Raw genomic sequence first — 16,791 nt, 5'->3', positions numbered from 1 at the left:
CGCCCCCGGGCTTCCAGCGGGGTCGGGGGCGGCCGGGGGGCCGGTGCAAAAGCTGCCCTCGCGGTTTTTGGTTTGTGATGGAGCCGTCACATGCTCGCTGGGGGAAATAAAGAGGGGATTGGGGTTGTTTTCCCCCCCAGTTACCAAACTTCCCTTTGGGCAGCTCAGCCCCCTCCTCCCCGTCTCCCCCGGGACCGGGAAGGGTTGCTCGCTGTAAAAGGGGGGGATGTTAAAATTTACCAAAAATCCTTTTGTTGCAGAAAACTGGGTTTCTGGTGACGGGGAGGGAGTCCCCAAGGGAGTAGAAAAGCAAGGTTTTACGCCGTCATTTAATAGCTGTCTTTGAAACTCACGGCCTTGTATGATTAATTGCACTGTTATTTCCAAAGGTTGACTGCCGTCTAGGAGTTAAAATGCTCTTTTTGTACTTACTGGTATGTTGATCGTACAAAGATGACACGATTCAGCATTTCCACGTAAAACCCCAGAACATTAAAACGTTCAGAATCGAAAGCTCTTGAATAGGCAACAGGCAATATTAAAATGCCTTTGCTCCTCCAGGTCTCTCTGACAAAGGATTTGGGAACGGTCTCTTATCTCTTTCTTGCACCATTTTCTTACCTAGGACTGTTTTCTGTTTACAAGCCTGAAGATGGCTGCTGCTTCTTCCTGCAATGTGGAAGAAGATGAGAGCCTGAAGGGATGTGAACTCTATGTTCAGAAGCACAACATCCAACAGATTTTGAAAGAGTGCATTGTAAACCTTTGCATAGCAAAGCCAGACCGACCCATGAAGTTCCTCAGAGAACACTTTGAAAAATTAGAAAAGGTCAGTGATTTTCAGGTGACTTACAATTTTTGATTTTTAAACTGAAAAAGATTGTTTAAAAAGTTTCAAATATTTTGCTACATTTTTCCTTTTAAATTTTAAATTATGAGGCTACTGTTAAAAAACAGGTTGTTAGAAGAAAAAAACCATCCCTTTATTTGCTGATGTCTGCTGTAATATTGGCTATTGTGTAGAATTCTTTGTGCATAACACCAAGATTATAATTTCTCATCAAACTGCACTTGTTAAAAATGACCCAAAGAGTTAAGAGCATACGTTGTGTTACGATACATGGTGTCCTGAGCTCTCATCTATGGGAAGAACCTGCCTGGGAGAGCAAAAGATGCTGTTCCTTGTTTATTCCAGTGTCAGGTGATGTAGTTTGCCCTTCCTCTAAAACTGAACAAAATCAGGGAACCAGCAAGTTCTGAAAACCATCAGGCAGTTTGCCATTTAATTTTACTGCTCTTGCCTGTCTGCATTTCTTATCCCAGGATCCTCCAGCAAGAGAGGCATTGAGAGAGACTTCATATACTGCGACTGTCTTCAAAAGCAGTGCAGAGGGGGAAACTTTTTAAAACATTCTTAGACAAATCCTTACTAAGGCCTATGGGTGTCTTTTGCAGGAAGATCATGTTGTGTGAGCACAACTTTTCTCTGGGGATGGGATTTCTCCAGAAATAAATGGGAGCACAGGGCTGCAAGGTGTTGGTTATACCAGTCCTCAGTCTGCCAGAGACTTTATTCATGTACTTAGTTTAAGAAGAGGATTATTCGCTTTTTTTGAAGGAAATGTCTAAAGTTTGTAGGCTTAAGATACGAGTTTTATGTAGTTTTTTCCTTCTAGAGACAGAATTTTGTAAGGACAGAGAAAGAACAATAATACCTAGTGAATAATACATAGAGCTGATTACAGGTGATACAAGCATTTTATACATCTCATTGTCCACTTTTCAGATAAATTTTTGTATAGGCGAGTATATGCCAATTTTGTGTAGCTTTAAAAAAATGCAAACATTGCATTTTGGTAGAAGCCCAGTAAGAATGCCTGGAACATCAGGAAGGGGTAGGAAATACAAGATGTTTTTTAATTGTAATGCTTATTATTAAAAAAAAAAACCTCTTAGTTCTGCATATTCTAAACTTCTGAGAGCCAAGACCCATTTCAAGAGAGTGAAATCTGTTGAATTTCCTTTATCGTATTGTGAATTGTTATCCATCTTAATGTGTGCAATTCCAGACTTCCTGTCTAGAAGAATAAACACCATTTTTGCAAAAAATGTTAAAATATGCTGTAGTATTTTAGAGTATTCTCCATAGCTAGTGGGATTACTTGAGTTGTTGTACTGGGGGAGTTTGACTTTATTGATCTAAACACAGTACACAGAATTGAGACAGGAAGGCAGTTCCTACCCTTGAGGAATTATATATTCTTTCATGTAATCTCCTATTATTTCCCAAAGAGCAGCAGATACCAGAATTCTGTAGCAGGATATCGACCAGGATGCAAACACAGAAGCTGATGGATATCACTTGTCTCAAAATGAGAGGAGATGATTTAGAAACAACCAGTCTAAAGGCATCAAATTCGATGAATGTCGTGCTTAGTATGGAAGGAAGCAATCTTGCCACTGACTCTGTAGAGCAGCCTGGGAGCTAAGCCTGCTGAGTCTAAAGGCTTTAGGATGCTTCTGGAGGTTTCCAGCACTGTAATTCCTGCTCCTACAGCAGTTTGACTTCCTTGCCCAGCCCCCTCTGAGGACTTTCTTGAGGTGAATTGCACTGTGGAGGATTTTCTGCTGTAGGATAATATTTTGACTTGGTCGGTTGCATAATAACAGTTGAAGGAAGCCTTGTAAAGATAGAGAAATCATTTCAGTAAGTTTTATCCTGTTTTTAGAAGACACTTGTCTTCTAAAGGTACTCTTCTAAAGGTACTTCTTCTATAGGTACTCTGAAGAATGTTAATTGAATTGTGAATTTAGCAATTGCCTGTTACAGATTTTTGTATGTGAATGAGCAATACACTGATATGGCACGTTTGCTATTAGCTCCTTTAATTTTGGTCCTGTGTAGGGCGAGGAGTGAAAATCTTTGGGTTTAAGCACGATTTTCTAAATGAAGTCATGCATTTTTCCACCAAAGTGTGGTGTTTTGGGGTTATTTTCCAAACTCATTAAAATAGACAGCATGTTCCACTGAAGAGAGCAGTAGAATAACACTGTATCTGTTAAAAATTCATGTGGGCAGTTTAGAGATGAAGTGTGGGATATTTTTCAAGTGGTTAAAAAAAGAGCTTGTGGAAACGTGTAGAGCTCAATCGACACCAATGTACTGGAGCTACCTCAGAGGTGAATAAAAAAAAAGTATATTTCATTTTGCTAATTCTTAACTACATCTCATAAAATCAACTCAGAAAAGCAAGATTTATTATCATATGCAAGATCAGACCATATCATAAATGCTTTTTGCCTTACTTCTGATGACATCAGAGTTAGGTCCATTGCCTTCAGCCTTCATCTGTACTGCTAAATGAAGAAGGGCCAGGGACTAACCCCTGACCCCACGACACTAACTGGCCCCAAATATAATTCTTAGGTCTAACACGTCTAGGAGCAGGTTTGTTTTGGCAGGAGTGAGTTCAAGCACCTCAGAACAGAGCCAGGGAATGAGCTAATAGTTGCGAGATGTGGACTGTCTTGGGCTAGTATTCAGGACCATGGCTGGGCCATTTTTTATTTCAAATTGACACGCCCTGAGAGGGCTGTAAAGTGAGAACATGAATAAATACTTATGAATAAAGTGCTAGAGATTGAGGTTTGATGTTTGATTCTGCAGTCGTCGTTTTCAGCTGGAGAAGTGCCAAGGTTAGAAAGAAACGTCTGATGCCTTTTTAAGTTTGCAGCTTATTTGTATCAAGTACAGTACTAAAAAACATAACTCTGAAAATAATTGTAGGAGAACTTTAATAGATATTTTTCTGTTCACTTAATACTGGCAGGACCTGCTTGTCTTAAGATGCCAGTAATTGCTGGGAATCAGCCTAAGTTTCTATATTCTGAAGTTTGCAAGTCAGTTTTTATATGCTGTGACCTACAAACTTCAAGATGACATCTACTCTGATCACGTTAGCAGTTACTTTGTAAAAATCTCTAACATTCCATTGAGCACAGAAAAGAGTTGAAAATGGTTTAGATACATGAGATTTTAAAAATTATGTAATGTTTTCTTTTGAATAATTTGTTCTACATTTCCCTGTGACTGTATAGAACTTCTTGTTGGTGGATGGGGTGAGGAAAACCTTTCCCTTAGGGGTATTAATTGGCTTTTTTAGAGCGGGGTAATAGATGTTAGTTAAGAAACTGTGGCATTATTCTAACAGCTGTAATTAGGTCCTGTTTACCTGAGGACTAAAGAAGGCATAGCAGAAAAAACAGGGAACCCATCTTTTATCTCCGGTTCTTACCTTATGTAAAAAAGTTAATTACTGAGAAGTTACAGGCAAAGCCTTGTATTTTCAGCTGTACTGAGACTGCAAAACTTCCATTAGTGTCAGGCTGTTCAGTGCCATGATTATGTGATCAAAGGTGGAGTTGTCTTGCCAGGCTAAGTTAGACTTTTGTTCAGCAGAAAAAAAATATAATGAAGAGTAGAACTAATGAAGAAGATGGCACAAAAGAAGGGGAGGCAGCAGGAACCTGCAGGATATGTTTAGGCATTACCGAGTACTCTGCTGAAGCCATTTTGCATGCGGTGTATTTCAGAGCAGCGGCTTTGCTAGCTGAGCCAGGTGGTCTTTGCTGATATCTTCTGGACCAGAGCTCTCTCCTGGTCCCTTCTATTGCCCTGTGCACATACAAGAAATACCGTCTTGCACATACTGAGCTTACTGTCTTGGATTGCTGTGGGTTGGCAGTGGTTTTATGGACCCAGGCTGATGATGCGTGTCTTAAGGTACCCTCCAAAAAGAGAGTTTTAGAAAAACAAGGACTCTACCGGTAGTTTGTAATTAAATAAAGCAAAATGAGACTATCTGCGTAGCTCCACCTGGTGATATTAGGCAATTTTGCACACAGGCCTGGTCAGAAAAATAAAGGTGTTTGTGTGACAGGTTTGCTGTAAACTAGCACTGAAAAGGTGTGTAGTAAAATACAAATTCATTCACTGTTAGTAAAATACAGTTTATTTATTTATCATAAAGAGTTTCAGAATGAAGGGTATTTGAGCATCAAAATTTGAGCATCAGGCTTTTCTTCTGCAACAGTAGTCTCTCCCAGTATTTACATTTTGTCACAACAAGAAATTTTTCAATTAATAATTTCCACCAGAATCTGGCCAAAAAAGAAATTCATTCTTATAAGTACAGGTGATTATGCTAAGTATAACTCATTCCTTTAAGATAAGCTGGGGAGAGGTTATGGATTGGAAGGAAAATCCTATGGAGGAAAAACTATGGAAAAAATGCATTAATTAAGCAGTTTGATAAAGACTAATACAACAAATATTTCTGTATCTTTCAAAGCTTGCAAAGCAGTCGGGCGGTATCTGCTCAGTGGTCAGAAATGTTGCTAAAGCATGTGGGACATACCTGAGCTACCGGAGATGCTGATAGCAACGCAGTGGTGGGAGTACCGGGTGCCCTTGCCGTGCGACTGGGAGGGGGCTGGGCCAGCCTCTGCGGCTGCCTCTCCACTGATATCAGTACCGGAGAGAGCTGGATGAAAATCATACCGAAATCAGGTTGGAGCTCTGTGATTGCCGTAGTCAGCCACAGGCAGTATTACGAGAGTTTTCTTGGAAGAGGTAAAGTAAAAACTAGGTGAATTTTTAAGACCCTTCAGGCAAGCTTTCCTAAACACAGGAGGTTTAGGGAAGGGTGGAGGATGAAGGGGATAAGAGCAGAAAGACAAAAAAAGTTTTTTCCTAAGAAATAAAATTGGTTATAAGTGAAGCCGTACTCTTACGAGCTTGTACAGAACACATTAGAGCGTCACTGAGCTCCCTGGTTACTTTGTGTGTCTACAAGTGTGAGTAGCTTTCCAGGTCTCAAAGTCAAAAACTAACAAAAATGGAGTGCAGTGGTGGAACGAGAAGGGAAGTCTGTCTGGATGTCGCCCTTGTTTCACATCTCAAGCTATCATGTTTTACATTCATCAGGATACTTAATCCATGTTGCTCTTTAAGCATCTAAGTGGCTTTAAAGAAACAGGTTCATACTTAGCTTTAAACACACGACTGAAATACCTTGCCAAATTCGTGTAAAGTTAAAAATGGTGCTGGGTCAGGCACTGTCTGATGGCAGATTTCACTAGATCACAACAGACTCTGGGAAAGCTCCTGATACTAATGGGCCTTTACAGCTAGGAACAGGTACTTACACACATTTGCCCCCAGCTGACTGCAGCTTTTTATAGGCTCCCAAACAGATGTAGGGGCCCCTCAAGCCTTGTTTTACCAATTGATTTTTGAAAAAGAGTTTGCCTGGGCTTAAATCCTGTCTGTATTGGAGTCCGTGGCTGCAGAACTGGCTGAGTACCTACCCTCCTGCTTGTCTGCAGCTCAGCAGATCCTTCACTAATCTTTTGAGAGGCTGGTCGTACTACATAGCAACTTGCCTCAGACAAAGTAAAACTCCAGATTCAGGGATGTGAGCGTTTTGAGTCCTGCAATTCCTCCTCGTTCTCTGTGTTTTACAGTCATCAGAGCATCGGGCAAAGCGCTCTGACAGCTACCGACCTTTTCCATTACAACTGTTGGCTTAGATGAGGCGAGGCAGTAGCTTTTCTGGAAGGCACTAAATTATCTTCAAAATTATTTCCTTTTATTCTCTTTCAGTTGTAGGAGGTGACTTGAGGAGCAGAGGTAGTTAAGCCTTTTCTGTCTTCCCACAGTAATTATTTTAAACTGAGGGGCATGCTGAATAGGGATGATAGCAAGGAGGAAGACTATGTAAAAAATGATACAAATCAAACCAGATTTCCAATATGAGGATGAATTTTGGTTTTGCTCCTGTTTTTCAGTTAGTTTTCAAGTAGTTCCTCGTTAATATTCTCCTAAATGCAAAAAAAGATGACTCCTTATTTTTAAATACCTTTTTAGTGCTGCATGAATTCATTTTAATTAGGCACATAGGATGGGGGTTGAGACTGTCCGACTGGACACCAGTAAGACTGGGTGGAGAACTGCAGTTTTCATAGCAGATTTAAGATGATTTGAGATTTGACTTTGTTTCAATTAAGAAAAGGACCTTAGATTTTGAAATGCTATGGGCAGGGGAATTAATTGCTTTCCGGTGTGCTCTGCTGAGGTCTGCGCCTCTGTGGTTGCCTGCTTGGCAGCCTGTGTTGGAGCTGTACCCTGACAGCTTTGTAAGCTCAAGCTGTTGAGGTTCTGCAACTCCTGGGAGCTCAGCCCGCCAGCCCCATCACCCCTGGGCAAGACGCTAGGGAACTGAGAAAGTGAGCTATGGGAAACAAAATAAAAACATGTCCATGATTATTTTAGTTTGGATTTATTGGCTAATTGTGAAGAAAAAAATACTTAATGAGTTGTGAGCATCCCACTGAAGGGTTAAGCGGGACACATGGATTCTTGCCTGAGCGTGCTGTTCAAGTTGCTATCTAGTCTGAATGCACTGTACCAATGAAGGCACTCATAGCACACAGAAGTTGTTTTGGGTTTCAAAAATGAAATGCATATGGAAGGGAGGAGGATAAAAGAGAGAAAAAAAAGCTGAGTGTATATTTAAGGTGGGCAGCCCAGCACACGTATTTTCCTATTTGTATTTACATCAGATAATTTCTTAGAAGAGAGAATAAATTGAGCAGAATTTTATTGAAGAGTAGAAAATGTAGAAATGTTTTAGAGACAATTTCCACTCTGAAATGATGGAGGGAACACAACATTTTGAATAACCACCCTTGCTGTCAGCAGCACATTTGATCTAAGGGCATCAGTATGCTTCTAAATGTTAAGTGGGCCTACACAACAGAAGTATTTTAAGGAGCAAAATGGCATGCTAGCATTTATGATTCCCTCTTTGTTGATAACCTCAATTATCAACTATCTCTTCCTATGCTCTGATGGTCCATTTCTGCCTCTTACATATAAACCTCACTGAGATTGGTAGTGTTTCTCTTGGATTAAGGGTCTGCTGTGTTAGAAGGCTGGAATAAAAAATAAATAAGCAGCTTTGGCGTTACATATCCAGTGATTAAAAACTTCAGAGTGACTTAGGTGTTCTGGTTGTTGCTGAAAAATATGGCATAATATTTAGCATTTTAGTTTAAATTATATTTGTCTAGTAGAAATAGAGCTTCTGTGTGGGCATGTTTCTTCTTATACAAGGTATGTGTGCATACATTGTTATTTGGCTGTATTTTAGAAATCAGAAGTGTTGTCTGCGGTTCTCTTTGATTATATAAGCTTTTAAGTATCAAAAATATGGTCTGTGTTTTGTAACATAACCTCTCTTTACTGTGAGGCGTATGTAAGAAAGTAGGGAAGAGGTGGTGATGGGTTGAGATACTGCAAGACACTGGAGGGGAAGACAAGAAGTGTTAACATGTTGCAGGAGGTAAAAGGACGCCAGTAAAGGGACTCAAGAAGGCGAGCAATGCAGTCAGAGCGGCAGAAGAGTAGGTGGATTTTTGGCAGGAGAATTTTGCCTAGATTGGAAATTGGGAATGAACTGAGATGCAGAGAGGCCACCGAGGACGCAGTAGTAGTAATCGAAGCGGTGGATAACTACGGAGTGGATAAATATGTTAGTAGGAGGGGTGGATGTTAAAGGTATTTCTTAGTGATGCTGTAGATGAAAAGGTGGCATTTCGCATCGGGAAGGCAGTGGAACAATAGTTTGCAGTGTGTGAAAAGTCTCCGATTACAAGGCTGAACGATCATAAAGATAGTAGAGTTGTGCAGCGTGACAAAGACAAGACTGGAAAGGACATTAAGACCTCCCAAATTTCTCCAGCTTTCAGTGATGGCATCAGTCAGTCCTGTGCTTCCAACAAAGCAGAGTGCTTTGCCTTTGGCCTTTATTAGTTGCTATAAATCATTGTGTCAGCCTCCAGGAGTGATGGGGCGGTGTTAGAAACCTTTCTGTATTGAGAGCATCTCCTCTGGGTCAATTCCAGTGCAAAGAGAGATTAGTTACGTGCATATGAAGTATCCTGCACATTTTCTGTGGATAAATAGAAAGCGGATTCCAGGTCTGTCAGTCAGAAAACTTTATGAGTGCGCTTGAGGAAAAAATAAAAAGAGAAAGTATTTCATTTAGAGTGTACTTTGTGTTGTTGCTTTTGAATGCAATGAATAAATTGTAGGAGGCAGAGCAGAGATAGTGAGCAGTGATATCGAACGGCTGACTTGCTTTTAAAAGTCTCCTTGGGATGTTATTGTAAAGCTGCACGTGATTTGGAGGCTCCTCAAGTGCTGTCCTTCCTCCAACTGAAACATCTGAGTTTCCACGCAGTGACAAAGCCTGAAAGGAGAGATCGGGCGAGGAACTACTGGAAGCGAATTTCTGTTTGGAAATGCTCTGGCTGATAGAGAAGAAAGCTTCTGGGTCAGGAAGCGTGTGTGCTCCTCAGCAGCAGTCTGAAAGGAAGGGTAAATCTAAAAACTGGCTCGGCATTGTGGCTGCTTCACTTGCAGTGTTTAGACTCATTAAAAACTCGTGGAAACATTAATCGGGAAAGGCGATGACCCCGTACGCTGAGGACAGCATGCTAAATTCCTGTGTTTTATACCTCATCCTCTTGTAGCACAAATGTCTTAGCTGAAGGTGGACATTCAAAAGATAAATGGGTCGCTGCAGTTGTATTTATTGGTTCTTCTTTCTTTTAATTTGAGGCAACGATGGTATATTTTCTTTCCTTTCCAGTTTATTATCGTTGAAGTCAGTGACGGTATTTCAGCTTCACCATTTATCTCCCCCAGAAATCCTAGGGAAGACTTTTGTTCACAACTTTAGCTAGGTTTTTGGTCACTTGCAACATGGTTTGAATAGAAGTAGGATTAGATTATGTCTATATGAAATAAGGTGTTATTGCCACACAGCAATGTTGTTTTGTAGATTTGGAGTGTGTTAATATATCATTGTATTGGACTGTTCAGTCAGCAGCGCACACGTGGTCCCCTGCTGCCATTTAAGACTCCCTAAATTAAGTGCGATGTCCATTGGGGCTGGTAGACGTGACACAGGAGAGCATGAGACTCGTGTCCTCCTCAGCTGGCAGCTGAAAGCCAAGCAAGGTCACCCAAAATGGCACTGGACTATGGATAACTGGATCAGACCCTACATGTCCTACAAGTCAGGAGCATCTCCACTGAAGCCAGTGCAGTTACTGGTGTAAAGGGTAGAACAAGATGCTCACTGGGACTCGGTCAAAGGCAATTACACTGTTTTGCAGTTGTGTCTTCCATGCGTTTTCTCATTTTAAGGTGGACATAATTGGGCAATGTGATTGTGAATTATCTGTGCCATTCGAATAGAGAGTGAGATCGCTTGTTGTCATGACAACAAAAGATGGTGAGGTATTTACTTGAAAGTGAGTTCTGCACAAGCGTTCACATCAAGCTGTGTCTGAAGATCAGTGTTTGAAGAACTGTTCTTCAGAGAGTCCATTCCTCCTTTAAAATATTTGCTGTATTTGTGCAGTTTTACCCCAGGATATATGGAAGAAGGCTTTTTGAAAGCTTAACCCAAGACAGAGCGTACGTTTTTATTTTCAAAAGGCACTCTCTAGTTCAGTAATGGAAATCCTACCTAGACTACAAATAGCGGCATATGGAAAAGCCAGCCAGTCAACTATCTGCTGTTTATATAAAAGGAGTTTGTAGCGAAGAGACTTCCTTTTAAAATGAATCATATGGTAACTCACTTTTATAATCCTTTAGTATCTTTTTGGCTTTAAAAGGTATTTGGGTTTAAGAGCATGCTTTGTGATATTAATTTTTTCTCACTGAGCTTTCTTTCGTGTATAAATCTGTGCTGGGGCAGAGGAGATATTATTTATTAATTCCTTGGAAGTGCCTTTTATACAATGGGTACTGAAGAAGTGTGTATTTGATATTCAAATGGGGCAAACTGCTACTCTTCTCTATAAGTAAATATGCTATACATAAAAAGAACTGTGTAAGTGCTGCATAACATTAAATAGTTACCTGAATGCCTTCTTGTTGTAGTTACCTTTTAGTATACTTTCAGCTGCTTACTGTCCAGAAAGGTCTTCATTACCTTTCAGTTAATCTTATGAAGAAGGTGCATTTGGTTGTGCTCATTTAATATAGACAGAGAACATTAACACTATCAAAGAGATACATAAGCTGCAATAGCCAGTAATACTATTTGAAATTCTTCAGTCATGGGTTTGGTTTTGATGACTAGGTATTAAATATAACGATAATATGTAGCACACATTTGTATTTTAAATATTTGTGTTTCTGCAAGTGCATAATTGTGGTTAAGGAGGCTAGAGACAGAGAGGAGTAGGGAAGAAGTTGATGAGAATGCTTAAATAGGACTTGCAGTTCTTACATGATAGGAAAATCTAGCTGAGTCATTTTTTACATATCCAGTGCTGCTATTTAAAATTTGAATTGGAAATGAAAAAGTTTCAGTAAGAATTTAATACATCTGAAATCAGTTTTTTTCTGTTTTTTGGTTAGAGCACCTAGCTCAACTGTGTTATGGCCCAGGAGTTGCAGTGTTGTAATCCCATTTTAAAAAAAACACTGATCTCAGAAAGAACTTTGCACTTTCTGGGGCAGGTCAGGACCTTGAAAAGTCAGATCTTTAGCCAGCCCTCTACATTTTGTCTCTGTGCTTGCCTCTTAAATATTTCAGTAGTCCCTTAATCAAAACAAGAATGTGTGACTTGTTACTTTGAATTATGTAGCATGGGAAATACTATTTAGTTATTTATTTCAAGTAGCAATAATACATCAAAGATTTGTGTCAAAGGCTCCTTAGATTAATGAGAGGGGCAATGTCAGTGATGGTGAAGAAAGAAACTGGAATAAGACCAGAAAAGACAAGTGGCATGACTGGATTTGTCAGACTTTTGTAAACATCAATGGCAAAACATATATTAATCATCTGTTTTTCTTGCAAGCTTAAAAATTGTGAACATGTGCCAGTTTTCTGTACCACTCTTTTCTGGTGTCATACCTGATGAGTTAACTCTAACTCATTTCCTCTGTCAATGAGACCAACTGGCTATGTTGGTAATCCGCCACATGTCTAGCGCTGGTGCTCCCAGATCCTCCCTCCTCCACTGACTCCATGTATTAGCTCTGATTGGAAAGTCTCATTGGAAATTAATTGTGTAAGACAGAGGCCAGGTTCTGGCACCTCTGTTAAAGGAACGTTGGTTTTATGGGGTGCGCATGGACCTCAGCATTACTGCCTTTTCTTTTGGGTAGCCTGTAACGCTGCTAATCTGAATTGTCTCAAAAATACTGGAGTTGTTCAGGGAGTCGTCGGATGATAGCTGGCTACATGTATGTCCGTCAACATAGCCCTGAGACTGTCAGGGTGCGGGTTATCCCTACAGCAATGTAATAGATGATAGCAACAAAATTACTGGACTACTGCTTCGCAGGTCGGCTTGCCTCCTTACAGTGCTCATGTCTCTCCTGCACGTCCCCTTCGGTTTCCTGTGTCAGACAAGCTGAGGACTAGATGTGTTGTCCATCCCATCTCCAGTTCTCCCCTGACTTAGGCAGGGTCAGCAAAGACTAGAAGGAACCAGCTAAGAAGGCACTGAAGAGGTAGCAAAGGCGGCGTGCTGTGTTGTGAGCAGGGTGCCAGGCTGAGGTGGTACCAGGGGGCGAGGAGGTAGGCTGGGAACGAGCAGACAGGCCCCCGTTCCTTTGACTGATAGACATGGGTGATGCAAAGGGAATTTTACTCCTGTGTACTTTCCCTTGAATCCCAGGAAGCTGAAGAACAGGAGATGGACTCTGGGAAAATACTGTCATTATGGGTAATCTTATTTGTCTCAATTCTTTAGAAGTCAAGTAATTCAGTGTATGAACTGACAATGTTTTGCAACTCTTGACATCCTTTTTTGAAGGTTTTCTATACTGTTTCCTGCTCTTGTTACTATCTCTTCAGGGATTCCCCTTTGTATTTTATTTTCTGTTCCACAAGTGTGAAATTTGGAGAATAACCTTTCCATTGGCCAGCTGGTGCTAGGCCAGCCATCATTTTTCATAGTCCTCTGGAGCCTACCTTGGATCTTATTTGCTTGGAAGTAGTCCCATTGATTGTAAATTTGTTATATGGCAGAAACTCTGGAGTAGGGAGCTTATTTGTCCTTTCTGGTGATAGCAAGCCTGCAAAGCAGAGCAAGATGAAGAAACCTATCTAATATATTGACATGTGACTTCTGATACGTTCTCTGTACAAGAGACAAAGATATGTACAAGCCAACTGAGAAAATAGCAGCTCTGATGTTGGAGAGTAAGCAGAAGAGGCTTGTTCTTTTGCTTTCTCAGCCAGGAGTAGCTGCAATGATGTGTCTGCAGTTTATAATACATTGGTTTCTATTATATGTAAGAAAGAGTTGAACAGGTCAAGTGTTGGAGTGATGATACCTGTACACACATTGCAGTTAGTGTCAGCCCTTCATGCTGCTCACATTAAATTTTTAATTTTCTTTCAGCAACATGAGTAAATTGACAGTCATCCAAATGTAGAAAGGAAGGGGCTGCTGAGAGCCGTAAAAGAAGAGTGAATCGAGTGTACGCAGCAAGTTAGCTACATGGGTAAGAGATGTTTCATTGTCTCTTTTTGCCTTGCAGGAAGAATGCAAACAAATACTGGCTCGGCAGAAATCCAGTTCCCAGTCTGATTCTCATGATGATGAGATTTCCCCTCCTCCTCCCAACCCAGTGGTAAAAGCCCGACGCAGGAGAGGGGGGGTCAGTGCAGAAGTGTACACAGAGGAGGATGCTGTTTCTTACGTCAGAAAGGTAATGTGTTGCTGTCTGTCTGATTCTGAGATGTACAGGACAATCAAGTGACTCATATTTTGCTCATAATTTGGAATCATGGGTCAGCCTGTAGGTTGGTGTCCTCATGCCGGCATATGCATGGCTTGACCGTCTTCTTTACATTCAAGTTCTTTTGCTGCCTCCTTGACTAAGTACTTTCCCCATCGGTGTTGCTTCAGCATTCTCTATTCTTCCCCTTTTTGAGATGTGCTGCTAATCTGTTTCCCCCTTTAACAGGGTGGGTAATTCTCAGCCATTTTCTTGGTATTTACAGACTCCGGCAGCTTCTGACTTTTGTCAGAACCTCACAGTTTTGAAAAGCAGCCTTTTCTATTGCTGCATTTCCTGCTTTTTTTTCCTAAAGTCATTTCTAGCTCAAGTTTTCTTCTAACCTAGGTCATTTAGGTTCCTTAGACCATTCAGGCACATGGTTCCTATGTTGATTGGGTACCACCTAACCCATGGGTTTTCGGAATTCTGTTGACCATACTTGGGCGATTTTATGTGACCATTATCTTTGAAGAAATGTCAATCCCAAATTAGGTAATTTCTTCAGTAGGAGCACTAATTTGGGCTTCTCTTTTTTTAACTGTGTTTTTCACAAAAATATCTAGCTATGTTATATCCTTGATATCTCTTAATAACTCTTCAAATTTTTTTTGAAACTGGTCAATGCTTTCAAAGGTTATTAGAAGACAGACATTACAATAGCGTATGTCATGTTTGTTTAGGGAGCTAGGCTAAAAATGCATTTCATAAGGTTGACAGGTGCTACTAATGTGCTTTTGTGCATGCCTGGAGTAGCTTTAACCCAAAGAGCTTTTTCTTTATGGGAATATATTTTGTCAGTCACTGTTTTTTGGCAGAATACTTTTTGCCTTTGCAGTCAGATGTGCTTTTGACATCCACTTTTGATACAAGTTCACTGGCTACTCTGGGGATTTCTGTCCCAAGAAACAAAGAATTAGGAGAGCCTTTTATCCTAAAAACAGGTATGGAGGAGTATTCTTGTGGCAGTTAAATAATGCTTGCAAGTATACAGTAAATTTTAACAGCACTGTGGTCAAGCTATTAATGCACTGCACTGTTAAAAAACTTGCGTGATATTTTAAAAGCCACTTTCAAACACTTTTCTTTCTGTGCAGTTTGCAATATTCCCCTTAAAAACTTCCATGAAGAGATCACATTTGTCTCTGCTTAAGATGGGCTCCATCTGACTCTTCTGAAAATCAAAGGAAATATTCCTTCCCACACCCCTGAGTAATTCTTTTATATTTATAATGGAACCTGAAGTTAACTTTGTTTTCTTCCTTTTTCAACAGTGATGCCAATAAGCCCTGACAGTAGCATGGGTAGGCAAGAGCCAGAAGAAGCAATACGGATCATATTCTGTATGTTCTGTGACTAGGGCCGTTATGATTTTGATTTCCTAGGAACTGACTGAGCCTAAATAATAGTAGTTTAGGGGATGGTTTCTTGTCAGGCTACAGGTGCTGCAAGGAATATAGAACTAGCACTGGGAGGGTTTGTGTCAGTGCTTTGTCTTCTGCCGTCAGCAAATGAATCCCATGGTGAATCCCATGGATGTGTGTTTGTGACAGAGATTTCTAGAATACAGAAATAAAGGGAGACGCTGAAAGGACAAATTGTGAAACTAATTTAAAAGTGTAAAAAGCAAGGCAAGGGTTGTGTTAGACTATTGCAAACAGATGGATTTTTAGATAGTAGCCGGGAAGAACCACTGGCTTGAATTCAGGTGTTGGATAGAAACACATCTGGGTCATAAGCCAATTTAAAGGATCCCTTGAAGGGGTGAACTATAGTATGAGTAGTGCTAAAGGCAGTGCGATGAGTTATGTCACTGGAGAGAAAGCAAAGGAGATTTAGCTTTGTGATTTGAGCAAGCAGCTGGCATGGCTCCGTTCTGAGGAGCACAAAGGAAGACCTCTGCGGAGGGTTATTTCATTTCATATTTTCATCATTCCTGAAATTAGAGAAAGCAATATTTGTCAACACATCTGACATAACATATAGTTAACAACTAGCAGAACAGGAATCTTGCTGTAAAGAGGGTTATCAGCTTGAAGAGAACATTCGGTGATTACTTGGAAGAGTGATGTAAGAAATGGTCAAGTGATTCTTCCCGACATTTGATTTTGGTCCGGTGCCTGGTTACTGTGACACCTAAAGAATCTCTCCTGTGTTTTCTGTGTCCCTGCCCCAACAGACCCACTTCGGCGTCTGCCTTGTGGCTTTCATTGCTGCAGATTTAGACTGAGAAAGGCTAGTCTACACCATTCCATAATCAGCTAGAAAGGTTGGAGTTGAATGTCTTAGTGATTTGATTATCTACCCTTTTGACTCATCAGCAGTAAGCTGAACAGCTAGGGTATTCTTAATAGAGCAAGGGTTCGGGATTGCAATTCAATCCAGGGTTTGTTTGATAGGGTAAAAACCAAGAATTAAACTGGCCAAATGCTCATTTTATTTAATATCAAGGAATTTAAAGTTTTAGTTAAATTAGATTACGTTTCACTCAGATACAAATATGCAGTTTATACTTAATTTGAGTAGTCTAATGACTACAGCAGTCAATATAAGTGATGTCTGAAGCCAGAGTTTAACTTCAGATCTTCACAGTGCAGTATTTTCCCTTGAAATAAATCTCGGTCAATTCTTTGTGAGACCTGGTTCTACATCAGTTTTCCCATTTGAGACATCCTTCTTCTGGTTGGATGGGTAGTATCTTATCTTTCTAGGATGAGGAAAGCAAACTACCTACACATCAGCATAGGTAGTAACTTAAATAAGACAGAAACACTGCTTCTATTATAAGAAAATGTGAAAAAGAAATGTTCATTATCAGACCTTTTTTGTACAGTAATTAAAACAGGCAAACAGATGTTGATTTTCAGGTTGGATTAAGGTTTATTTAACACTTAAAACTTTTGCTAGGC

At 40.3% G+C, this 16,791-nt stretch overlaps 1 protein-coding gene across 1 annotated transcript in view; it reads left to right on the top strand.

The window, feature by feature from the left end:
* The first annotated feature begins 629 nt into the window (after nt 1-629).
* PRKAR1B (protein kinase, cAMP-dependent, regulatory, type I, beta) overlaps nt 630-16,791 on the top strand; it is a 100,182-nt gene continuing 84,020 nt past the window's right edge. The window contains exons 1-2 of the mRNA XM_009320004.1: nt 630-829; nt 13,643-13,813. Coding sequence (XP_009318279.1) covers nt 653-829; nt 13,643-13,813 — 348 coding nt within the window. The 5' untranslated portion in view covers nt 630-652. The remainder of the gene's footprint in view (nt 830-13,642; nt 13,814-16,791) is intronic.

This window comes from Pygoscelis adeliae, unplaced genomic scaffold, assembly GCF_000699105.1.
Source record: "Pygoscelis adeliae isolate BGI_AS28 unplaced genomic scaffold, ASM69910v1 Scaffold242, whole genome shotgun sequence".
Lineage (NCBI taxonomy): Eukaryota > Metazoa > Chordata > Aves > Sphenisciformes > Spheniscidae > Pygoscelis > Pygoscelis adeliae.
Note: the sequence above shows the minus strand (reverse complement) of the source record. Positions and strands in the feature narration are given on the sequence as shown.